Genomic DNA, 25558 nt, shown 5'->3' with positions numbered 1-25558 from the left:
GATGGGGCTTGAGGGCCTGCAACTCATCCTGGGCCCCATGATTCTACTGACATGACAAGACCTTACATCAGGCAGCACTTCAGACATTTTGGAGTGTTTCCAGACATCACATCACTGTGTCTTCCTGACTACGATGTTGGCTGGGCTGTTTTAGTGGCTCAGTTAACAAAGGAGGAAACAGGGTGAGATGAATGACATGATTTGTTGAAGGTCTAGTTCATCAGCTGGGTTTAGAAGATTCAGGTCATCCGGAGGTGCTGGGCTCTGGCCTCTGACCTCAGAACACCCAAGTAGGCCTCCTTTCCAATATGGAAGAAGAGAGAAATCATCTGCAAGCACAGGGCCTAAGACCACTGAACCCAGATTCCTCAGGAGAGCTTACTCTGCCTGGTCAAAGCGCATCCAGAGATCAATTAGGGCGGCTGTGCACAGACTTCCTCTGCAAGTGAGTCAGCCCTGCCTGAGGAATAGCAGTGGAGAAAATGCTCCATGAGAGTGGAGGAAAGGTGAGGAGCCAGAAGACTGAAATTCAAATCTTAAGAGCACCATTGGTAGTGTGACCTTGGACAGGTCACTTGACCTTTAAGTCTCTCATCTGTAAAACTGGGATATAAATTAGACTTTACAAGATTGTTGAGAATCAAATCAAAAAATATTTGTGTCTGTGCTATGCAAACGGCAACAAACTAATCTAATGGGAATTATTGTTGTTAGTAAGAATAAGAATATAAGGATTAGACCAGTAGTGAGAATTTCTATCTTGAATAGAGATGTTTTATACTCTATGTAAAGGGAAGAAAATACCCTTTGTAAGCTGTAAAGCACTGTAGACCTCAAAGGAATTGTTAGGAGGACTGAGGTTAATTAGTAATGGGATCCATCATGGGAGGGAGCATGGCTAACCAAGGTAAGCAGCAGGACTCTATTTCTACAGAGGCATTCTTATGAGTGTTTAAAAATGGCCAAACAACCTTGGCTGTCCTCTAGTCACTGAGCTGGCAACTCTTCTGAAGGCTTTCTATAGGCAGATGTCCTAACTAAGAAACTGGAACCAGACGTACTCAAGATCTCAAAAGAAATTAATGGCAATAAGACTCTGGGGTAAAAATATCTCTGGGCACTGAGCTAGCTCACTTCACTCCCTTTCTATCTAAGGATCATTTAGGCTTAATTATAGAGTTCAGGCATTCATTGGGGTTTTGATTAATTTTCTTTTCAGCTTGAAGCATGTGTGAGTGTAGCAGGTCTGTGTGTGTGTGTGTGTGTGTGTGTGTGTGTGTTTACATCTTTTTTTGCAACTCAGTTGGGAGCTGGCTCTGGCAATGTTTAATTGTGCCCTCAGTTCTAACAAGAATAGTCAATGTGCCAACTGGAGCTTGGAAAGCCATTGTTTCTAATGCCTCCGCCCCATGGACTGCTCCTTCTGCATTGAGGGGTGGTGGGTGGCAGGGCCTTGTTCAGCCAGGACCTCATCTGTGGGATGCTTGCTTTCCTCCCCCTTTTGTGCTCTTGGTGTTTCAGGGATTCTGAGACCAGGAGAGTAGATTTCCTACTCCACTAATTACCAGTACTGTGCTAAAAGCTGGTGAGTGACAGCCAGCTCACCCACACTGCAGCCCCTGACAGGATTTTTTTCTGGCCAAATCTCCTTGTGGATTACACAGTTTTCTGCATAAGAAAACAGTGTTATTTCTCTTATTTTAATATGTCCACTGAGTTGACAGGTAGGGACTACATGATTGTGTAGCTGAAAGTGACTTGCTTTCTCCATTCCTTCCTTCTCATCTGTGCTCTCTAGGCAGGGAACAACTCAGGAGGGACCACGGTATAGTGTAATAGCAAGAGGTTTGGAGCCAAATGGCTCAGTTTGAATCCTAACTCCTCACATTCTCTATTTGTGTGCCTATCCACATAACCTCTGTGGATCTCAATTTATTGTTACACTCATACCCAACTGAAACCTAATCGAGGCACCACACAAACCCCTTTAAACTGATGGCATCTGGTGTCAGACACAGGGACTGTCAGGGAAAGAAAAGCCTGATGGGAGGATGGAGGTGACCCAAACAGAGATTTCAAGGTGAATTCACTCTTGTTGGAGAGTCTTTCATTTGGCAATATCCTGACTAAGCTGAAAGGTAATGACCTATTGATGACAGAAAGGGCACTATTTCCTTGTAAAGCAACTCGAACTTTGAAATAATAGGCTGCAGAGAAATAGAACATTCTGCCAGGCTAACTTCAGAATTGAGAGACCCAACTATAGGGTTCACAGCACTATCATAATGTATATTTGCACAGTACCTTTAACTTTTATAAGTACCTTCCTATCTATTTCTCTCATTTGTGTTATTACCTAATTTTCCAGAAAACTTGCCCAGGGTAATTTCTTTTAAAACTCTAGAAAATGTGAGTTTTCAGTGGGAAAAATGTCTAAGTATGTAGCATTTATAAATACAGATATGCCCTTGAAAAAGTTATGCTATATGTAAACATAATTGTGTAAGACATATCGTATTTTCATGGCAGAAATCTTGTGTAGCATTTTGTAATGTAAAAAAAACTTTCCTCTTTAACCCTCTGTTTGTTACAATTTTAGATTTTTAAATATCAGGTTTTCTTAAAGTGGGGCCATAAAAATTAGATTTCAGGATCATTATCCACGCTCCAGAATTCCATAAGGGTAACATCTAATTCAATCACAGGGAGAGATTCCTGTTTCTGATGTCAACATGGCAAATTAAGCAGCTTTGTATTTAAACCATGGAGCTCTCTGAGACTACCTCTCCCATCAAATAAGGAGAAATAGCAAAGGACAGGGAAATCCAAATGTAACAGTTGAACTGTTTCTAAATGGAATGTCTCCAGGTCTTCTGTGAGTTACTGATGTGTCATTAATGTGGTGTTATAAATACCTCAGCTTGCCATCAATAACTAATCTATAAGAGAGTAGTTGGTGGTTAGGGTATGAGGTTAAAATTTGGAGTGGATCTGTTAAACCTCTCATGTAAATAAGCACCTACTCCTGTGACCTGGGGTAACCTGAAGTAAATGAGACTAACTCCCATTTTTAATAAAAGTAATAAACAAGTCTTCCTGCTTTTTCTTCTCCATTTTCAAACTCAGATAAAAGATAGATCAGTGGAGCCAACCATGGGATTATAGTAATTGCATGAACCTTAATTCTCTCATCTCTGAAATTAGGCTGGAAATATCCGCTCATAAAATCCACAATGGTATTGTGGGAGTTTTAGAATTATTTTGCATGGAGGGTTTTGAACAGGATCTATCTCTCTATCTATCAATCAAAATTAGCACTATCAAGAATAAAAGGAAAAGCTCTTTTGTAATGATCTAAAAGTTCTTTTTGTGGTGATCCTTATGGCAAAGATTGGATACCTTTAGAAACTTATATTGTCCTGACTACAGGAAATATGGCCTCTCATCCTTATTGGTTGGATCTCACCAATACAGGTTTGTTTGCTGTGAGTAGCTCAGATTTTCACTAAGAGTCTGAAGTTAAGCATTATGAGGCAATTTCTCACAAATGCTCAAGCACTTAAAGTTGAGCTTCTGTGAAACTGAGCTAAAATAAACATATACAGGTACACAGCATATGTACTGTGTATGCATAAAGGCTATAAGCACACATGCAGATACAGCTAGCAAGTCTGCTAGCAATCATGCTGGCATGTGTGTTTGCATGTGTGAATGTGTAACAGTAAAATACTATTCTTACTTGTTGAAATGTTTTTGAAACTCTACATGGGTTCATGCCTTATAAACAATTATCTTTTTGTAAATTTAGGGCTGGTAATGGGAAGAGAAGCAGCAGCTGTCAACAAAATCACAATTTGGGTTTCAGTAAAAGCATGGTGAAGGCCCCAAATATCACAGCCATTGCAGAACTCAGAAACTATCTAGCCAAATACTGTGGTTGAGGATACTCTGAATAAACAGTTTTTGGAAAGATGTGGGTAGATGGAAACACTGAGAGTCATCATCAGCTAGAACCGCCATCAGCACCCTGGACAGTTCCTAGGAGGCTCTCCCTTGGAACGGAACCAATATATCTTGTTTTCTTAGTGTTTCTTTCATTTCCGTGAGTGTGTTGATGATCTGATGATTAACTAATACATGCACAGGTATTACTTTGCAGTAACAAAGTTATCCCTTCCTCTTTCCATTGCCCGTTCACTTTCATTCCGCCCCATTCCCCAGCACCCTCCAGTTAGACAATAGGACATTTGTCTTACAAACACCTGGTGTGGATGTTTTCACTCTCACTTCTAATTGGTTGGGAAGCAGCATTTGCCACAGGCACTGTTAAATTTTGTTTCCATCCCCTGCATCTCACAGGAAAGAAATGGTCAATAGTTCAGATAAAAGAATCATCCTGGTCAGCTCCAAAATATGGCTACTTGCATGGTAATCACAGCAAGTCTCTCAGAGCAGTGATTTTCTTTATTCCTAAAAGGAAGGGATTTTTCCTAAGGATTATGGTTCTACCACCCAAGGAGCAGCTCTACTCTTCACAAGTGGCTGCAAAGGCTGGCAAACCACGAGGTCTGCTTTGGCTCAGAAACTCAGTTTGGCTCCTGCCACTCCTGGCAACCTCACTGCGTGTCTCAGTGGCATATGCTCCACACACAGTCAGGCCAGTCTGGTTCTACTTAGGAGGGATCACAACTAGAGGTGGCCCCCGCTTGGGCCTCCACATGAGGACCTGGGCATCATTGGCGTTGGGCTTCACTAGTGCATTGGGGGGTATGGGTTCCATCCGGCTCAGGATCCGGGGCTGCTCCTGCTGAGTCCTGCCCACAAGCCGGGCCCGTTGCCCCAAAAGTTGAAGTGGGTCCACCTCAATGTCCACTCTCATCCTCCACTTGATGGTCTGCAGAATAATCTTCTCTTTCGTGGTCGTGTTCATGGCCACCAGCCAGGTAGTGAAACTTTGGTCCCTCTTGATCCTTGTGAGCAGCGGCACATTGCTGTCACTCACTGGCACTGCCCATGTCACACTGGGGTAGAAATTGTCATTCATGCTGACGGAGAACCTGGAGATCTTGTTGGTGGGGCCAACAAGGGTCACAGTTTCTGTGGTGTTCCCGTACCAAGGGTAGCTCACCCCATCTGAGTCACTGATGGCTTTTACTCTCCCTTCCCTCAAGTCAGGCAGTTCCCAGCTTGACCTGGCAAAGCAGAAGAGATGCACAAGAAAAGAAGAGGCTGAATGAATTTTTTAAAAGCTGGAGAGGTGCCCACCACTTACTAACGGTCAACTTGGGCAAAATGGGAAGTTTAGAGGGGGAATTCAGGTAAAAAATTTCTATGCTGTGCTGCTTCAGGATTAAATGAGAACAAATCAAAACAGAACAAAAATAAAATGCAACACCAATACAAATTAAATTAAGCCATAAGTAGTTCAACAGAGAGCAAAAATCTCAAAGAAGCATTTGTGAGATTCACAAAGGCATCAACTAGCTGCAATAGTATAATTGTAATGAACTATCTAGAGGTATTCAACTGAATAAAAACACTTTCTCAGGAAGTATGAGCTTATGTAAAGTTTGTTAAGAAAAGATGGTGGTTGAAATTTGACATACTTGTAAAGAAGTTTCAGGTGGAAAGGAGGTCGAAGAGAGTTAAGGTTAAAGGTTATACTGATTTCATAGGAAATCACAGTAGTAGAATTTCTATTCAACAAAGAAAAATGTTTAAATTCTAGTCATTGGCCAATCCAGTATTTAGAAAACCTGCACATAGAAACTTGTAACAGGAGATAATGGTCACCTTTGCGAAACCACCTCAAAGTGCAAGCTGTGCCACAGACTGGCTTCCGTAGTCTACTATTCTGTTCTCCCATCACCTTTAAGTCCAGCCTGGAAGTTTAATTGCTTAGTTTAGCAAACACGCCATTCTGGGCACTTTGTTACTTCTCCTGGCTGCTTCTAACTTTGAACAGAAGGAAGGAGGAGAAGATATGCCCATATTCTTAGCCCATGTTTCTCCCCCATTGCTATGGAATATTCTTCTTCATCATCATCATCATCATCATCATCATAGCTGATACTTATTGAGTGCTTACTCTATTCCAACCACTATGCTGAGTTTTTACATTATCTCAGTTAATGCTCAAAATATCCCACAAGATAAATTTGTTTTTATTTCCATTTATACTTGGGAGGATGGACATTTAAAAATATGAAGGCACATGTCAAGAGTTCTACAGGTTGTAAGGCATTGAGCTGGGAGTTGTCTGACTCCAAAGTCTATGCTTTTGACCACTAAGCAACAATGCCTTCTGAAGTGTCCTTACATGATGCTGCAAGAAGCCAGAGTGGAGGGGATTCAGGCTATCCAATGATCTAGCAGCTCCCAGAGCAGCCATGGGGAGCTGGACTTGACCCTACTGGGGGCAGATGTTTAGTCAGCAGAGTCTGGCTATGCAACCTCCATATATCCTTTCCTGGGACCAAGAATAACTCTCAGTAACGTTGTGTAAGAATTTAATAATTAAGGAAAAAAAGGAGACTGTGCCACTCATCAGCGAAGAGGTAGTCTTGTTAGATATAAAGTTCTTCCTCTTATGAAGTGACAGAAGACCCTGCAGGACTTTATACCAATGGCCTGAAAGGGAGCTGTGTTGCCAGGTTAATACTGAACTGTCTCAGAATCCTTCATACAAGGACACTAACTGCTGCCTCCTGCTGCCGCCCCCCAGCCCTGCCCCCTGTCCCCTGCCCCAGCATTCCCTATGCTAGTCAGACCCAGCCTGAAGGGAAGGGAAGGCTGGATTGCCTGGAGAGGAGGTGAGCCCACAGCTTCAAGAACCTTTTATCTTGCCTCCATGTCCTTAATAACTGCTGGCAATAACTGCAGTGTATAATTGTTAGCAGAAACTAAGTAAGAGGAATTGACTTGATGCAGAAAGTCGGAGATTTTGTTACCATTTTGTTACTGGTGCTAGTTGTAGCTGGACCAAGGAGTAGCTGCCAGATAATTCTATAGCTGCTTCTTACTGTACAAAAGGGAATAAGTGTTGTTTGAGTGGGATATAATCATACAAGGGTCAGGTCAAGTGAGAACCGAACTGCTTGCTGGGTTGATGAAACAACCACACTGGCAGTAGCTTTGTGTCCCAAGTCAAAGGGTTGCTACAATTATTCAGTCACAAGGCACTCATTTTGTGTGTTGCTCCAACCCTCTTCTTCACTTTGGTTACAGTGACCAGGCTCTGCTGGCCTTTGGTTTCCTCTGTGAGACTGGAGGACAAGTATTCTCAATAGTGTAAAACTGTACTTGCTCTCCTGTCCTAAACACTGGGCCAGCTGTGGCATGTTGTTTAGGGAATTCGGCTTGTTATAACACTGTCCTTTTCTGGGCTGAATATCTTGCCATTCAATTATTTTTTTCTATAGAGTATTTACAGTTCATACTCTGCCTCTATTTTCCTACACAAAATTACGTGAGCAGAGACTTGGGCCCAAAACTTAGTTTGGTCCCAGATTTTCTGAAAACAGAGATAATAAAATAAAGTTGCACTCTTGTGCCTGTCTTGAAAGAGAAGGAAGATACCCTTGTCTTGGAAGAGTCTCTGGAACAGAGAAATGAAACAGGCTTCTTAATCATCACAATGGACATGAACTTGAGCAAATTCCAGGAGATAGTGAAAGACAGGGAAGTCCGGAGTGCTGCAGTCCATGGGGTCGCAAAGAGTTAGACATGACCTAGCAACTGAACAACAATCATCACATCAAAACAAAGGCCATCTGGAAAGTGTAGCCAGTGAATGTGGTGACCTTGGGAGGCTATACACTTGTTCATTCCACCCCTTGCTGTAACTTTGCCCACTGCTCTATTGGAAATCCCTCAGGCCTGAGGCATGGTCTCTTTCACAGCCCCAGGTGCCCCAGGACTACAATGGTTAAGGAAGAGTTTGATTTTGGAAGCAGCCAAAACTCATTATGACTTAAGCCTAGTGATTGGGACTAGGTTTCTTTTTGAAAAGTATCATATCATTTTTATTTCCTTTATGAAAAATAGCTATTAATGTGCATTCCAAGGTAGTGGATTTTTACAAAAACAGTTATGCCTATAAAATCATAACTAGTTAATGCAGCTTTTGTAATAGTTTTCTAAGAGATCCCTGATAAGTTTGAAGAATAGCACCACTGGAATCATTCTATGACTACTACAACTACTTTGAATGAGATGCCAGAATCACTTCAAATTCCACATGACCCAAACTAAATCCACCACATCCACCATAAACTTGGGCTTCCCTGATAGCTCAGTTGGTAAAATATCTACCTGCAATGCAGGAGATCCCTGTTCAATTCCTGGGTTGGGAAGATTTGCTGGAGAAAGTATAGGCTACCCACTCCAGTATTCTTGGGCTTCCCTTGTGGCTCAGCTGGTAAAGAATCCACCTGCAATGTGGGAGACCTGGGTTCAATCCCTGGGTTGGGAAGATCCCCTGGAGAAGGGAATGGCTACCCACTCCAGTATTCCAGCCTGGAGAATTCCATGTACAGTACAGTTGATGGGGGTCACAAAGAGTTGGTCATGACTGAGCCGACCTTCACCATAAACTTGGTCCTTTCGCCCCGTCTCTGCGGCAGGCATTGGTCCGCTGCTCATCCCATCTTCCAGGCCAGAAATGTGATCATTTTTGGCTCTTCCTCTGCCCTGTCCTAGACTGCCACAGCTACTGTGTTACTGCATATTGTGAATTTTTCCCCATAAGTGATGCTTGACTTTATCTCCCTTTCTCCATCAAACTCTCACTGCCCTCGTTTAATCCAAGCCCTCAGCATCTCTTACCTGGTCTACTATAATGGTCCACAACTGCTCTCTCTACATCCAACTCTGATCCCTCTTAAATTCATCTTCCAGGCTGCACTGATGTTCAAATATGCAGATATGATTATGTCTTTTCTCTGCCTAAAACCCTTCATAGTCTCCTTTACATGGACATCACTGGCATCACCTACAGGAAAAATTCAAGTTCCTTAATAGGACATTTGTGGCCCTCTGTGGTTTGGCCTTCCTGTCCCCATAAACCATGCTGTTCCTCACCTCTGCCCCTTTGCTCATGCTGTGCCCTCTGCCTACACTGATCTTTCCTCTCCTGAAGTCTTACTGTGTGTAACTACCTGATATTTGAGAATCACTGCATGCACCACCTCCTCCAGGAAGCCTTTCTTGTGCACTTCCATGGATATCACCAGGTCTTTATGGGTCCCATATTTTAATTATCTGGAAGGCTTGCCCTTTTGCCCCCATCATTCCTGGCAATTTTTCCTGATTTCCTGAATCTCAGGGCTATCTTTCCTGATCACCATATTTAAAATCAAAATTTCCTGCCCCAGCCCTCCCCATCCCCCATCTTTGGCTTCATTTTTCTCTATAGCACTGTCTAATATAGTATATTAGACATATGAAGAGTACATATATTTAACTTATATGCTTATTTAACACAGGGTACATCATGCAAAATGCCAGTCTAGATGAGTCAGAAGCTGAAATCAAGATAACCAGGAGAAGTATCAATAACCTCACATATGTAGATGACACTGCCCTAATGGCAGAAAGTAAAGAGGAACTAAAGAGACTCTTGATGAACGTAAAAGATGAGAGTGAAAATGCTGGTTTAAAACTCAACATTAAAAAAACTAAGATCATAGCATCCAGTTCCATTGCTTCATGGCAAGTAGATGGGGAAAAGATGGACAGTGACAGATTATTTTCTTGGGCTCCAAAATCACTATGGATGGTGACTGCAACCATGAAATTAAAAGACGCTTGCACCTTGGAAGAAAAGCTATGATAAACATAGACAGTGTATTAAAAAGCAGAGACATCACTTTGCTGACAAAGGTCCATGTAGTCAAAGCTATGGTTTTTCCAGTAGTCATGTATGGATGTGAGAGTTAGAACATAAAGACGACTGAGTGCTGAGGAATTGATGCTCTCAAAAGGTAGTGCTGGAGAAGACTCTTAAGAATCCCTTGGACTGCAAAGATATCAAACCAGTTAACCCTAAAGGAAATCAGCCCTGAGTATTCACTGGAAGGACTGATGCTGAAGGTGAAGCTCCAATACTTGGGCTACCTGATGTGAAGAGCTGACTCATTGGGAAAGACCCTGATGCTGGGAAAGATTGAAAGCAGGAGAAGAAGGGGGCGAAAGAGGATAAGATGGTTGGATGGAGTCATTGAATCAATGGACATGAGTTTGAGCAAACTCCAGGAGATAGTGAAGGACAGGGAAGCCTGGCATGGCGCAGTCCATGGGATTTCAAAGAGCCGGACATGACTTAGCGACTGAACAACAACAACAACATATTATATAACTTACTTATATAAGTAAGTATATAACTTACTTATCCCTTGAAGAAGGGAATGGCAACCCACTCAAGTATTCTTGCCTGGAGAATCCCATGGACAGAGGAGCCTGGTGGGCTACAGTCCATAGGGTTGCAAAGAGTCAGACATGACTGAAGTGACTGAGCACAGCACAAGGAACAGAGATGGGACAGGGTAGAGAGAAAAGGAAACAAAAAACCACAGAAGCCTTGCATGTGCAAGCACCTGGCAGTAACTGTAAGAGGCAGGGACTATTATGTGGTGTTCATACAGGAGGAAAGGAGAAGGAAATGGCAACCTGCTCCAGTAGTCTTGCCTAGAAAATCCCATGGAGAGAGCAGCCCAGTGGGTTACAGTCCATGGGGTCACAAAAGTGCTGGGCATGACTTAGCGACTGAGCATGGATAAGGAAAAGAGAACTATGCAAAGTCATATAGATGGGAAGGGGTGGTGCCAGGATTTAAAGCCAAATCTCCTTGACCTCAAACTCTGCCTTTTCTACTGCATCACACTTGTGGGAACAGCTCCTTTGAGTTTTATGTCTCACCTTTCCTTCCTTGAAGTCTTTGGTGTGATGGATGGAGGAAGCACCAAGACTGCCCTAAGGAGTCTTGGATGTCAGTCCCAAGGTGGCAGCCGGCTGACCTTAGCAAGTCAGCCTCAGACTGCTCATGTATAAAATGGGAAGAAAAATAATCCCACCTCTTTAATCTCAGGGCTATTCCAAGGATCAGATGAAGTGATGTGATGTGTGAAAAACTGCTTTGTAAACTGTAACACACTAGGTCAATATTAATTCTTATCATCTCATTCCCCTACTTATCCAACAATCCTTCTCCTCACTGTGATAAACACAGTGTTTTTGTTTTAGACAATCAGCCATTGACCCAAAGCTCGCAGCTAACGGACTTGCCAATGGAGCTAATAATGAAAACATCGATTATTGCAACCTTCATGCTTTCTGAATCCCGTTTCTAGAATAAAGAGGCAAATCTCAATCAAACAAGCTTGTGTGAAGCATTTCATTCAAAGAAGCAGTCCCTGGATTTAAGTACAGGCCTCCACCCAGACCCAGCCAGTTTTCCCAGTGTCCATGAGGGCCAGAGCAACCTCTCTGAAGGAGCCTTGCTTTGCTCTCATGGAAGCCCTGTGGTCATCAAGTGGATGGGGGCAGGGGCAATAGCATTCCTGAAGACAGGGAGTGGGCAGGTGTGCAGGGCACTGTTGATCCTCTGATGGAGACTGGAATGGGAATCAGAGAACCACACCTGAGAGGACTGATGGTTTCCAGCCTGTATAGCTGCCAGGGAAGGCTCTGAGACCCTGGATGGTTTTACCCCCCAAGCCTAGGTAAGAAGAGCTTCTTCCTGGCCCTACACTTTAAAGATACCCACTCTAGTATCTCCTGGCCATGCCCTTACATGGTGGGCAGGGAGTTTGTGGGGCAAAGAGGGCGTGCCCACCTATAACCTGGGCCCCTCCTCAAGATCATCCTCTGGGTATCTGAGATTCAGCTCAGATGGCCCCAAACTTGCCTTCAGGGTCTATATAGGCCTTTTTCCTGGTCTATTTTCCTAAGGGTAGTCCACTCCACCTGTGTGTGTACCCCTGGACCCAAGGTGTTTGTATTCATGGAGTTTGGACATACATACGTTAAATGTCCACATGCCTCTGAATGATGATCCATATCTTGATGTGATGCAGAGCACGGGGAAGGAAGAACCATAGAACTAGGTCCTGAGAGTCGAGTATGATACAGAGCAAGGAGAAGGAAGAGCGATGGAACTAGATCCTGAGGGTCGGGTACACCTATGCAGCTATATCTGGCACAGAACTTTAGGAGCTTAAGAATTCTAAACCTGAACCGGCTCTCCAGGTTGTTATAAAGATACATCTGTTAAGGTCAGAGGATAGAACTTAGCATTTTGTTAGTATGACTTTTACATTTAGCATTGTTAGTTTGACTTAAATTTAATATTCAAAAATATGGTATGTGAGCCTTCATGCTTCTCTTGGACCATGAAAATATTAGGGGTGGGTAAGAGGTGGGACTCATTGGAAAAGATCATGATGCTGGGAAAGATTGAAGGCAGGAGGAGCAGGGGATGACAGAGGATGAGATGGTTGGATGGCATCATCTAATCAATGGACATGAGTTTGAGCAAACTCCAGGAGATGGACAGGGAAGCCTGGTGTGCTGCAGTCCATGGGGTCGCAAAAAGTCGGACAAGACCGAGTGACTGAACAACAACAACGGGAGGTGGGAGATCTCTATCCACAACTCTGGAACCATGGAAAGTTCCAATTCTGAATTTTCTCTAGGTATGTGAGTTTTATTCACATCCATTTAGTCTTAACTCTTGGAAATAGCATGCATCTACCTCTTACATCGATTGCATGGAGCATTGCATGAGGACATCATTCCACTGTCCATTATAATAATAAGAAACCTGCTCAAGGTCATACAGCTAGTGCTGGGCAGAATTGAGTTGCAAACACAAGATCTTATTCTAAATTTCCTATACTGACTCTCTAGTATTAAATGAGTGCTCCAAAGGCTCTGAAAAATAATAACAGTCATGGATGATAATGGCTGGCACACACTGCTATCAGCATACCCCTTGTTAAAATATTAAAACATCTTTGGAACAATTACTAAACTGACTCCTCTCTCCCTGAGAGTGCCCTCCCAGGCTATCCAGGTTCTTCCTTGGGCTCTGGTTCTGTCCAGCAACTAAACGGTTAGAGTAGACATGGCAGAGAACAAGTTCCACCACTGATTCTCAGTCCTGGTCATGTCACAGGCCCTGTTCTGAGAGTCTGTGGCCTAACCACCATGACAAGCCTGCTCTTAAAGGAAGTCTGACCGCTGTGTAAACTTCACTGCATTTAGATGGTGGAAAAGAGGCCCCTACTTTGTTTCTTTATGTCATGGTTTGAACCTATGGAGTTACCAGTCAGGAATGTGGAGAGTTTAAAGAGCACGCCAGGTTTTCTGAGAATTCAGCTTCTCTTCTCCCAACTGTGTTAAGAGCCCTGTGCCCATGTCCCAGGAAACCTCCTGCTCTGCATCACTTCTGGCAGATGCAGCACCCAGCATCTTTCCGCCCCACAACCCACTGCAGAAGAGGCTCTGGAAGCAGCAGTTCAAGGCAGGTGGGGAGGTTGAGAGGGAGAGGATGGAGATATGCCCCTTTGGAAAGAGTCGGTGGGGACAAGGCTCACGGCTGGGAGAGGGCTGGGGCGGGGCGGTGAAGCCAACACCCTGTGTCACCCAGGGGAGTTATGAAGTCCATGGCCCCTCAGCACTTAGGCATCAGTCCCAGCCTGGGTGCTGGCACACGTACTGATTCTCAGATGGTCTGCACCATGATTACAGAGCAAGTTTTAAAATTAGGTTTTTCCTCATTCTGCTCTGTTTATGTCAGACTCTTGAGAAGCCTGTAAATATCACCCTCCCACCTCCCCCTCCTCTCCCTTCCTTCCTGACCACGTCCTTTTCTTTCTGGCACACAGGGAGGCATTTTTTCACCCACAGCAGAAAAGACAATTTCCAGTGTTTTTAAAGAGTCATCAGTGTTGGGCAAGACTCCATGTTTAAGTGAAAGGCTTCTTTTGTTGGTCACCCTCATATTCTGTTTAGACTGGGTTTCTCTACCACTGGAGACACCTTCTTAGCATGTACTTATCCTTCACTACTTGGAGGTCAGTTACTCTCTCGAAGGCCCTGTCTCGGAGGCCTCTGCTGGGCTGTCTTATTCGACAGCCCTGAGGTCGTGGATCAGTGGCCAGTTTTGTGGGTCGTGTCTGAGGATGGTTTGTCTCTGACTCCAGTTCTGAGTTTCTTGGAGCAAAGTCCTTTCCCCACAGAGCGAGAGCGAGCTGCAGGCCGGGGTAGCTTTACCCATGGAGCATCCTCACGCACGCCTGTGGGGTGGGAATGAGGAGCTATGTCCCTTACAGAGCTGGCCAGGCACTGGCACACGAGGGTCTGTATCCACCTTCAAAGAGCTCACAGCCAGCCTGAGGTGACAGACCACACCTCCTGATGAGTTGGAGACCAGAATTCACCTTTTCTCTCTATGTGCGTGGCCCCCATCCTGCCCCTCATCATTCCTCCTCTCACTGGAATGCTGCAATGACCTCCTTGCTGGGCCCCAGATCTAAGCTTGCTCTACCCCCACAAGCCACAAACGTGGTTTTTAAGAAACGTAAGTCAGGTCATTCTTCACTTCTCTGAAAACTCCTACGATGGTTTCTCTTGCACTTAACATTCACAATGCATTATTTGCCCCCCTGTCAGTTCTCCAGCCTCATCTCCACTGCCTCCCCCAGCTCCTTATACTTCATCAACACTGGCCGTCTTCATTCTGGAACAAGACCCCTTCCCACCTCTGGGCCTTGGGACTTGCTGTTCTCTTTGCCCAGAGCTTTCTTCTAGTTCTTTCAATGCTTGACTCCTTTTCATCCTCAATTTGCAGTTACAATTCACCTCCTGAGAGGGGCTGCCCAACAGCGTATGAACTTCAGTGTGCTGCATCTGCCTGTCCCCATGCTGTCCCCATGCTTGTCTCCCCACTAAACCTGAGCATCTTAAAGACGGGGATGCTGCTTCTCCAGGGATGAGCCCAGAGCAAGAACTTCCTTCAAGCTGCTGCAATGAAGGGGCTGAGTATTTCCTGTAGAAGAGGCAAAGCAGGCTAATGAGGTTAGTTCTAGAGGGCAGCAGAGGGGATGAGATGAGGAAGGCTCTTCAAGAGACCAGGGGGACAGGCCTGATACAATAGCCAAAGGAATGCAAAGGGATTGGATGAAGACACAGTGGGACAAATGTCCTGGGGCTTCTGGCTTGGTGCTGAGTGCCCTCCTTCTGACAGTCAGCGCTGCCCACAGGCCCCCCTCCCCCCCCCCAGGTGGTGGGAAAAGCCATAGGAGACAGGTGGTGGGGTGCACAATCCAGGCATGGCATCCCTTGAAGCAGACAGACAGTGGACAAAAGAAGAGGGAAAGTGGACATGTGTTTTTTTCTTATTTTGGAATTCTGCTACTACAGGTAGAATCTTAGTTAAAATTTAAAAAAGACATGTTGGGTGGAGACCATCAAAATGTTAAAAGTATGATGATAAGATTATGGGTATTCCCTTTTATTTTTATTTTGTATGTCTTCTCATATAAAAGGGAGCTCCCCTGTAGCTCAGTTTTTAAAGAATCTGCCTGCAGTGCAGGAGACCTGGGTTTGATCCCTGGGTTGGCAAGATCCCCTGGAGAAGGAAATGGTAACCCATTCCAGTATCCTTGCCTGGAAAATGCCATGGACAGAAGTGTCTGGCAGGCTGCAGTCCATGGGTCGCGAAGAGTTGGGCATGACTGAATGACTAACACTGGGTCACTGGACTTATATAAAAAATAATTAATGTGTATCTATTCTGTAATCAAAAGTGATGAGATGTTTCACAGGATTGCATATCATGAGCATGAAGCATTTCGGGAGAAAAAAGAGGAAGAGGAGTGGCAACATAATGTAAGATGAATTGAGCTGGGCAGCTGAGTGGTGACTGGAGGTGACATGGGGAGGCAGCAGGTGGGGCTGACACTGACCTATGTGTAGCTCTGGACAGTACTTCCTGAAGCACCACACAGTCTTGGGCAAACAGCCAGGCTTCTTGGGTTTTCAGTTTCCAACAAGGATGGGAATAATAATAAAACCTATCTCATAGGTTGCTTTTAGAAATAAATGAGAAAGCTTTGCAAAGCAATCTCTTTAGTGCCCGGCACAGAGTAGGTGCTTCATGAATGGGAACTGTTAATACAGACACTGCTCATTTAGGGAGAATGTTGACTGGCTGAGACCCAAGCATCCTCAAAGGGTAAGAGGTATTTCCTCCTTTTATGCAGGTGATGTGGGTACCTGAGTATATCCCCTCCATCCCAGCTATGGTTTTTCCAGTAGTCATGTATGGATGTGAGAGTTGGACCATAAAGAAAGCTGTGAAAGTCGCTCAGTCATGTCTGACTCTTTGCAACCCCCTTTGGAATTCTCCAGGCCAGAATACTGGAGTGGGTAGCCTTTCCCTTCTCCAGCGGATTTTCCCAACCCAGAGATCGAACCCAGGTCCCCCGCATTGCAGGCGGATGCTTTACCAGCTGAGCCACGAGGGAAGCCCAAGAATACTGGAGTGGGTAACCTATCCCTTCTCCAGCAGATCTTCCCAACACAGGAATCAAACTGGGGTCTCCTGCATTGCAGGTGGATTCTTTACCAACTGAGCTATCAGGGAAAGCTGAATGCTGAAGAATTGATGCTTTTGAACTGTGGTGTTTAAAAAGACTCTTGAGAGTCCCTGGGACAGCAAGGAGATGAAATCAGTCAATTCTCAAGGAAATCAACCCTAAATATTCATTGGAAGGACTGATGCTGATGCTGAAACTCCAATACTGTGGCCACCTGATGAGAAGAACTGACTCATTGGAAAAGACCCTGATGCTGTGAAAGATTGAAGGCAGGAGAAGGGGACGACAGAGGATGAGATGATTGGATGGCATCACCAACTCGATGCACATGAGTTTGAGACAGCTCCAGGAGCTGGTGATGGACAGGGAAGCCTAGTGTGCTGCAGTCTATGGGGTTGCAAAGTGTTGGACATGACTGAGCAACTGAACTGAATCGAACTTTCTTCTTAACATTGAGTCAGACTTTGTGGTTAACACAGAGGACCAAGGACACCAATGCTCTCAAATTTTGTATACAATTTCATGGGAGAAGAGTTTTTAATTTTAAAATACCTCTTTTGGAAGCTACTAGCCTGGTGAGAGACTACACTCTCATGCTCTTCTGGGATGACTTGTGGGGCTCCTTCTCCAATACCAGCCCTTTCATCCTCAATTTCTTCATCTATAAAACTGAGAGAATGAAACAAACAGCCTCATGAACAAGGCCATGTTCAGCTCCTATACTCTTTGACCAAAGACCTCAGTCCTCGTGCTGATGGCCAGTGGGGTTTTCAGGGCCACAGAGGAAGAAGCTCTGGTTTCAGAAGAGAAATGTCGTGGGTACTCCCCAAGGACAGGGAAGAGCACTGTCCCAGAATACAAGATCCCACACAAATAGTTCTCCCTGAGATCCAAGAACACTGGGGACTTACTGTGGCTTCCCTTGGTCCACCCTGGTCCAGGGTCCCCATTCACACTCCATTCCAGAATCTGACATCATCCTGACTGAGGTTCCTATACTACCTGTAGCTAGGGAGCCACTGAATTCTTGAGCCCTGATGGGTGTCTCTGACTTGCCAGTTGTCAGGCTTCTAACCTGTGCCTTGGTGGTGGAAGCAGACCCCATACCTGCCTTCACATGGCCTGGTTCCCAGCCCCAAGCCAGGCCTCCCCTATAGTTCCCAATAGGGCCTAGATTCTGCGAGCTTTGTGATGATAAAAGGCCTTTGACAATGTGAATACCCAATCTCTTTCTTTCTTTGCATTTTTCCTCTTGTTTCTTGTTCCTGACTGGGAGGAGGTGTGGTTCGCTTTCTTTTTTTTTTGTTATTCTAGTAGGATTCCTAGTATGGAATCTTCTGTTGATCCTGGGGGTGGACATGTTGAGGTCCTCCCATTTACTCCATCTCAGTGAGCTGACACCATCTGGCCCTGCGTGCTCTGCAGTCTCATTGACTCTTTTACCCCAGAATATATGCAGCTTTAACTGTTATTTATACAGATACAGCTAGTTTTCTGGGGGCTGAATCTGATGGTGGCGCATATGTATGATGAAGGCAATAAGAGGAAGGTTGGCTGGGAGCCCTGGGCAGCCCAGAGAGGAGACAGACACTCTGCCACCCCAGTCTGTCATCTGCACCTAACATGGAGGGGGCTGAGGTCAGAACTCAGAAGTCTTCCTATCTGTTGGCCTGGACAGCAGCTATTGTGATTTCTAGATTTCCATCTAATCTGAGGACTCTTAAGGGGAAAAATTCTTCAAGATCAAGGAGATATGGGTAATGACACAATTGCCAAATCTTCCCCAAGATGAACAGGAAGTCACCAGATATTTACCATCTGAGTGAATGAATGAGCCAGAGCAGGACTCCTGGGCACAAGTCTCTGTGCAGGCTTGCAGGGGCGCCACCCATCCTCTGGTGTCAGGGAGCATCCTGACCTTTCTCCTGCTTCTGGTTACAGAGGTCTCAGGGACCAAGTGAGAAATGACCATGATCTGGACATGTCTGCTTGCCATCTTGTTTAAACCTAGCTCCTTGGACCAGAGCTGCTCAAGGTTCATTGATCCCAGCCTGGGGAAGAGGAAATGTTGCACTCTTGCCTGCCTCATCAGCTGGCCCTGAGGAACATCCCACAGAGCTCTGGATGCTTTAGGGGACTAGAGTTAGGGAGGCAGGTAGAAAGGCTAACAGACTCTGGTCTGTGTCACTGAGCCAAGGCTGGGGCTCAAGAGCGGCCCAAGGATTTGGGTACCAGGGGTGGGGGGGTCAATGCAGGGTTTTGGGGGGTGGGCTCCTTGGCCTCAGTGGTCTAGAGGAGGCTAAAGTCTGGAAGTTGGGAAACAAAGTCAAAGTTAAAAATACATTAATTGGAGCAAGAACAAGACCAGGATAATCAGATTGAGCAAAATAGCCATGCTGACAAGGTTGAGAAGATCAAGGCAGACAGAGGGGAGAATCTCAGAAGTCAGGTATTATTAATACCACTATTACTCATAAGAGCTGGAGGCTTACTGTGTGCCAAGCAAATCTACTAAATGCCTGATACATCAGCTTCAAAGGAAGCACTGCTACTCCTTCCACCTTTTTTCTCCCCACTTAAGGGAATTGAAGTTAAATCACTTGGCAAAGTCACAAAGCAAGTAGGTGGCCGAGCTGGTGTGAACCTAACTCTGTAGCACCTGTGCCCACCTTTTGCCTGGAACCAAAGGTATTGACCACCGTTCCCTAACTTGATTGCTTGAGTAGCCCTCAAACACTAGTTCTCTGTACAGGTGACACTATAGCTGATACTGCAGGTTCCCAGGGGAGGCATGATGGCAGAAGGACAATACTGCTGGCTGCTGCTGGCTGGCTGCTGGGACCAGTCCTTTCTCCCAAGTACTGGGCCAGGTGCAACTGCGAGCCACATTGGCAGAATATGGATATGTCTGTTCCCCTTCTCCCAGCTGCCAAATCCTTCCACTGCTTCTTCAGGGAGCTCCTATATTCTGCCAAATAATGGCCAAGGTACTATTAGTAGCTGAGTTGGTAAAGAATCTGCCTGCAATGCAGGAGACCTAGGTTCAATCCCTGGGTCAGGAAGATCCCCTGGAGAAGGAAATGGCAACCCACTCCAGTACTCTTGCCTGGAGAAGTCCATGGACAGAGGAGCCTGGCAGGCTGCAATCCATGGGATCTCAAAGAGTTGGACATGACTGTGCGACTTCCTTCCACTTTCAGTGGCAAAGGAGGCAGAGGGAAGGGTCAAGTTCACCAGGCTCAGCCGAGGAGAGAGGCAGACACAGAGACGCAGAAGGGACCAGGCTGAGGATGGAGGTGGAGTCCTGTAGCCTCACAGGCTTTGAAAATCATAGTTGACTGTTTTCATTAGCTTTCCACTGTGTGTTCATACCAGGCCACATTTCACCACAGGCCGAGCAGGGCAGCAGATGTGGGGAGTTACTGGCAGCAGCTAAGCTGGGGGAAGACCATGAGGATGCTGGCAGCTCAGTGTGTGTTCTGGTGACAGAGCCATGAAGAGGATTCCTTAGACAGGTGCCTGCTTATCACATGGAAGGAGCACCTGTGTGCAGGGAGCTGAGATCTGCACATATGCAGGCACAGAGGGCTTCTCGTGGGCATCTTAGTGTGTTCCCAGTGTGGCATGTCCAGGTGGGATGTCCCTCTGGGCTCCAGTGGAGGTAAGTGCTTCACCCACGTGTCCTCATTGCATCTATATCACTAGCAGGTGCTTTCTATTGGGTTGACCAAAAAGTTCGTTTGGGCTTTTCTGTTAAATGTGATGGAAAAACCCAAACAAACTTTCTGGCCAACCCAATATTATTGCCATCCTATTTTGCAAAGGGGGAAACAGATGCAGAAAGATTAAGAGGTGCCAAGGATCACGTGACTGGTAACCACGGAGCTAGGATTCACACCCAAGCAGTTCTCTCCATGGCCCGTATTCAAGCACTTGGCTCTTCAGAGACAGAGAAAAATACTTTTTCTTGAGCACCTCCTATGCTTCAGGCAGCATGCTAGGTCCTTGGTCAACTCGTCCAGGCTTCATAACTGTCCTTGTGAAGGACAGCAAAGCCCTGACTTAGAAATGCAGCAACTTAGATTGACAGAAATTGGTAACCTGTCTACATTCTCCTGGCTAGTAACTGCAGAGCTGAGATTTAGCCCAAGAGAGATGCCTCAAGGCTGTGCTCTTTCCCCTAACATGGGAAAGAGCATGGTGTGCCTCCTACATGACCGTATAGTGTTTCCAATTTTAAGAAGTTACGCTACAATGGGCCCTCGGCATCCAAATGTTCTGCATCCACAGATTCAACCAATAGTGGATTGAAAATATTGGGAAAAAAATTTCAGAAAGTTCTAAGAAGCAAACTTAGATTTGCCACTGTTGTTGTTCATCAGTCATGTCTGACTCTTTGCAACCCCATGGACTGCAGCATGCCAGGCTTCCCTGTCCTTAACCATCTCCTGAAGCTTGCTCAAACTCATATCCGTTGAGTCGGTGATGCCATCCAACCATCTCATCCTCAGTGGTCCCCTTCTCCTCCTGCCAACTACTTACATAGCACTTACATTGTATTTACAACTATTTACACATTTATATTGTGTTAGGTATTATACCTAGGCATAAGTAATCTAGAGATGATTTAAAGTATATGGGAAGACTTTCCTGGTAGTCCAGTGGTTAAGACTCCATGCTTCCAATGTAGGGGACACAGGTTCGATCCCTAGTCAGGGAACTAAGATTCCACATGCCATGGAGTGCGGCCAAAAAAATTAAAAAAATAAAGTATATGGGAGAATGTGTGTAGGGTATATGCAAATACTATGCCATTTTATATAATGGACTTGGGCATTCCCAGATTCTGGCATACTCTGGGGGTCCTGCAACCAATATCCTGTGAATACTGAGGGACAACTGTATTTATTGACACTGCTTTGCTCATTGATTGTTTAATTCCTTTAACATGTAATTTTTGAAGTCCTTCTGTGTCCAAGGCAATGTGGGGGAGGGAACCAAAGCTGGCTGTAGTCTGGCTCCCAGTGGGTATGGTGACTGGATGCGAGAGGGAAGGAGGAAGGTGAGGAGTGCTGCTCAGAGAACATTTTGGGGGTGTTGGGAATGGCAGAGGACACTTGTTCTTAGTACTGTATTCTTGATGCTACTGTAAATGGGACTGTTTTCCTAATTTCCTTTTCAGATAGTTCATTATTAGAGGATGGAGATGCAACTGATTCAGGGAGCACCTGCGTCTGCCACTGTTTCCTTCTGCACCCTGGGGAAGATGGCTCAGGAGTCAGCCTTCCTCAATGTGAAGTCCAGGCTTACACACTTTGAGCCAGTTCTGTTCAAGCCGTTGATCACCTCCATCAAACACTCAGGGGACTGGCTCTTTCCCTTGGATGGATCATCTCTGCTCTGATGATTCTGGTGTCAGCCTGAGAGCCAGGAGGGGAGCCAGCTTTCAACAGAGGCCTCTGAAACCTCATGCTTTTTAGAGGGTCAGTTGAAAGCAGGAGCTTTATGACTCTTCCTTTATTTGAGAGCCCATCAAAGCCATGTGGGAGCTACTGTGGATTCAGAAGGAAAAACAGCATCACACCTGCATGGCCTGTAGTCCCACCATGTTCCACTTCACTCTTTCCAAGGGAATTTTCTTTCTTCTGCAGACCCTGCTGGGTGGGGCAGAAAAAACACTGGGAGGCAGAAGCTCCAGGTCCACATTCCCAGCTGTCACGCAGCGGCTTGACTCTCATGAGTCACACTCTCCTAGGCCTCAGTTGTCTGAGCTGTAGAATGGAGATGATAACACCCTCTTGTGGATCCACCATGTGAGTTACATGAGAAGTGAGTGAAATGCTAGGTTTTATGTTCATTACAACTTCTAGGCTTCACCAAGTAACTTTCAGCTACAGCCAAGTCATTTCCACCCTCTGAACGTGAAGGGCTGCTTGATTAGTCTAGCCCACCTGACTTCCAGAGGGCTGTGTGACTTCTTCCCAGATGTATGGGCACAGGAAGCAGATGCTGGATTAATCTTGTGTTTGAGTTTTGCTGGGCTGGTGGCCTCCCCAGTTTACGACACTTCAAAGGCTTCCTATCACAGGTAGAATAAACCACAGAGCCCTAACTTGCTCCATAAGGCCTTACCTAATATGGTCTCTGACTCTCTCCCCAGCTTCATCTCACACTATACTCCCTATGCTCTCAGCTCTCCAGCCCCACCAGCTTCCATTATAGTTCTGAAACATGCCTTCTTTTTTCTAACTCAGGGCCTTGGCACATGCTGTTGAGAAAGCACTTTTCCCACTGTTAATGTGGATAACTGAATAATCTTAGCTGTCAGTGCAAGTATTACTTCCTCTTGGATCTTCTCTGGTCTGCACGTGATCACAGGACTAAACTAGGTCTCTTAGTGAACCCAGATTCATAGAACATATCACTGTTTACAATTACATATGTGTGAATGCGTTTATGGCTTAATCTCTGTCTCTTCATGTTTGACTAGGACATGTAGACTCTGATGACTGTTATAGACTCAGCACCTGCCAGAATCTGGCTCATGGTGTTATTTCATGAATTTGTGGAAGGGTGAACGTCTGCAGAAGAGGCAAGAGAATGGAGAGTGTTGCAAAAGGAGTGATGATGATAATGTGCCTGGGAGGTGAGGAGGCAGGGAGAAAGCAGAGGGCCTGTGAGATGGAAGATGAGTCCAGGGGAAGACCTGAGAGTGAGTATTTGAATTTAAGATTTCATAGGAGCAGTCTTGAAGGATGGTCTGTTTTGAAGCTCCCAGAAGGGGTACATGCTGCCTCCTGATTGGGTCCTGTGCAGGGGCCCTGAGAGCTGGGGAACAAACCAGGAAGTAGAAGCGAGCTCCTGTGTTGTCATGACCCTGTGGGATGGGGTAGCCCTGGCTCCAGGTATCTGCGGGAGTTGGGATTTCACATCTATCCCTTGGGCTCAGCAGGAGGGAGCTCTCTCTGGGAGGCAGGGGTTCTGTGAACATAACTGCAGTGGGGGTTAAGTAGCAGCTTTCCCTCATGGTCTGGAGCTGTGTGGCCAAAAACGCTGCATGGACTCTGTGAGTCTCAGCTTACACTGCCCCTGGGCCACACTGGGGCTCTTCGTCCTCTTGGCGGCAATGATAAAGCTGAACAGCAGAGGAGGAAGGGAAGGCCAGGTAGGAAGCTGGTAACAGCCTCTTGCAGAAGCAGCTCTTCTGTAACACAAAGGTTCACATCAAGGTCAGTTATACAACACTCGCCCTGTCCTGCCCAGGCCTACAATTCTTCTCAGTGTCCACTTTCTGACCTGATGCTCTCATGTGGGTTGAAAGAGGTCAGCATGAAAACTGGGAAACAGGAAGCCCTGTCCTGTGTGTATCACTTTTCAGGGCTCTTGAGCATACATCTGTGGGGGTAAATCTTCATTTTCCAAGCCAGGACCATGATAACCATCTGCTCGTTCACAAACCCTGGCCCTAAACAGACAGACCACATTCCAGAGCCACTGAAACTGACCCTCATGCAACATGAAGACAGGCTGAAAAAGTAAAGGTCATCAGGAGAAGCAGGTGCCAGAAGCTGACCACTTTGATGATGACAACGGAGTCAGAGCCATACAAGATCATAGGTTAAGTCCATCCTTCTATGGCTATGACTAGCTCCACTGAAAGGAATGTTGTTCCAGTCAAAATCGATAGTAAAGAAAAACCACCCCATGATGACAGATGGTAACTAGACATTGTGGTGGTCATTTTGTAATGTATAGAGATATTGAATCACTATGTTGTACACCTGGAATTAACATAGTGTAGTAGGTCAAATTATACTTCAGTTAAAAGAAAATCATGATCAAATGGATAGGAGGCAGGGAAGTTTGACAAATTCCTTTTAGCAGCATCCTGCTTGCACACCTAATTAGATAAATTGTGGAAAGAAGTTACACTGAAGTCCCACCCAACTATAGAGTCTTCATTCCAGACCCGAAGCTCAGATGCCATTAGACAGGACAGAAGTCATCTAGAGTGTACACTGAAATGTCATGCTATTTCTGAGAGTGGTGTTGAGGGTGATTTTATTTTCTGCCTTATATGCTTGTGTATGAATTACTTGTATAATAAAAAATGGTATTAAAGAAAAAAGAAAAACCACTACAGGGATATTTGAAATCAGTTCCATGATTTCTTGAACCTGTACCATGTGCCTGGCTCTGTCTGGGTACAGAGAACATCAAGACTCATAAGACAGGGTCCCTGTCCTCAGAGAATGTCAACATTATTTGGGGAGGACTTAGAGGCAGACCACTTCAACACAATGTGGTATATTTGGGGACGGAGACACATCATCATGGGAGAAGGAGTGCTTTTTCTGGAGAGAGGATGGTGGTGGCAATAACGACTGCCAACGCTGATGCAGCACCTGCTCTATGTGGGCATTGTTCATGGCCCTTCACATGTATTATCTGATTAATCTTCACAGTCACCCAGTAAGGCTGGAACTAGCCTTGTCCCCTGGGAGAAGAAAATGGCAACCCACTCCAGTGTTCTTGCCTGGAGAATCCCAGGGACAGAGGAGCCTGGTGGGCTGCCGTCTATGGGGTCGCAGAATTGGACATGACTGAAGCGACTTAACAGCAGCAGCCTTGTCCCCCTTTTATTTATTTTTTAATACTTGCATTTATTTATTTGTTTGTTTGCTCTATATATTAGTTGTCTCATGCAGAATCTGTGGTTATAGCATGTGGGATCTAGTTCCCTGACCAGGAATCAAACCTGGGATCCCTACATTGGTAGTGTGAAGTCTTAGCCACTGGACCACCAGGGAAGTCCCAGCCTTGTCTCCATTTTAAATGGGAAAAACTGAGGTTTGGGGAGGTGAAGAAACTAGTCTTAGGGTAATGTAGGATTTGAATACAGGCCAGCTGCCTCCTGAGCAGAATCAGGAGAAAGAATGGGTGGAAGAAGAGGAAGC

General features: G+C 45.4%; 1 protein-coding gene and 1 non-coding gene across 5 annotated transcripts in view; both read right to left on the bottom strand.

Annotated features, from left to right (window-relative positions):
- Window positions 1-4449: 4449 nt before the first annotated feature.
- FAM78B (family with sequence similarity 78 member B) overlaps window positions 4450-25558 on the bottom strand; it is a 95157-nt gene continuing 74048 nt past the window's right edge. For 2 of the 4 annotated variants that reach the window (XM_081491329.1, XM_081491332.1), the window contains exon 2: window positions 4450-5192. In XM_081491329.1, the coding sequence (XP_081347455.1) occupies window positions 4670-5192 (523 nt within the window). In that variant the 3' untranslated portion in view covers window positions 4450-4669. Of the gene's footprint in view, window positions 5193-17153; window positions 17271-17512; window positions 17582-25558 lie in introns of those variants that run through there. The other 2 variants (XM_081491331.1, XM_081491330.1) reach the window with 2 other exon arrangements.
- Window positions 25339-25411, bottom strand: TRNAG-ACC (transfer RNA glycine (anticodon ACC)). Its single transcript has one exon. It is a non-coding gene; the product is annotated as a tRNA-Gly (tRNA).

This window comes from Giraffa tippelskirchi, chromosome 5 (genome assembly GCF_054371585.1).
Source record: "Giraffa tippelskirchi isolate mGirTip1 chromosome 5, T2T-mGirTip1v1.2.pri, whole genome shotgun sequence".
Classification (NCBI taxonomy): Eukaryota; Metazoa; Chordata; class Mammalia; order Artiodactyla; family Giraffidae; genus Giraffa; species Giraffa tippelskirchi.
This window is presented reverse-complemented; position numbering and strand designations above follow the sequence as displayed.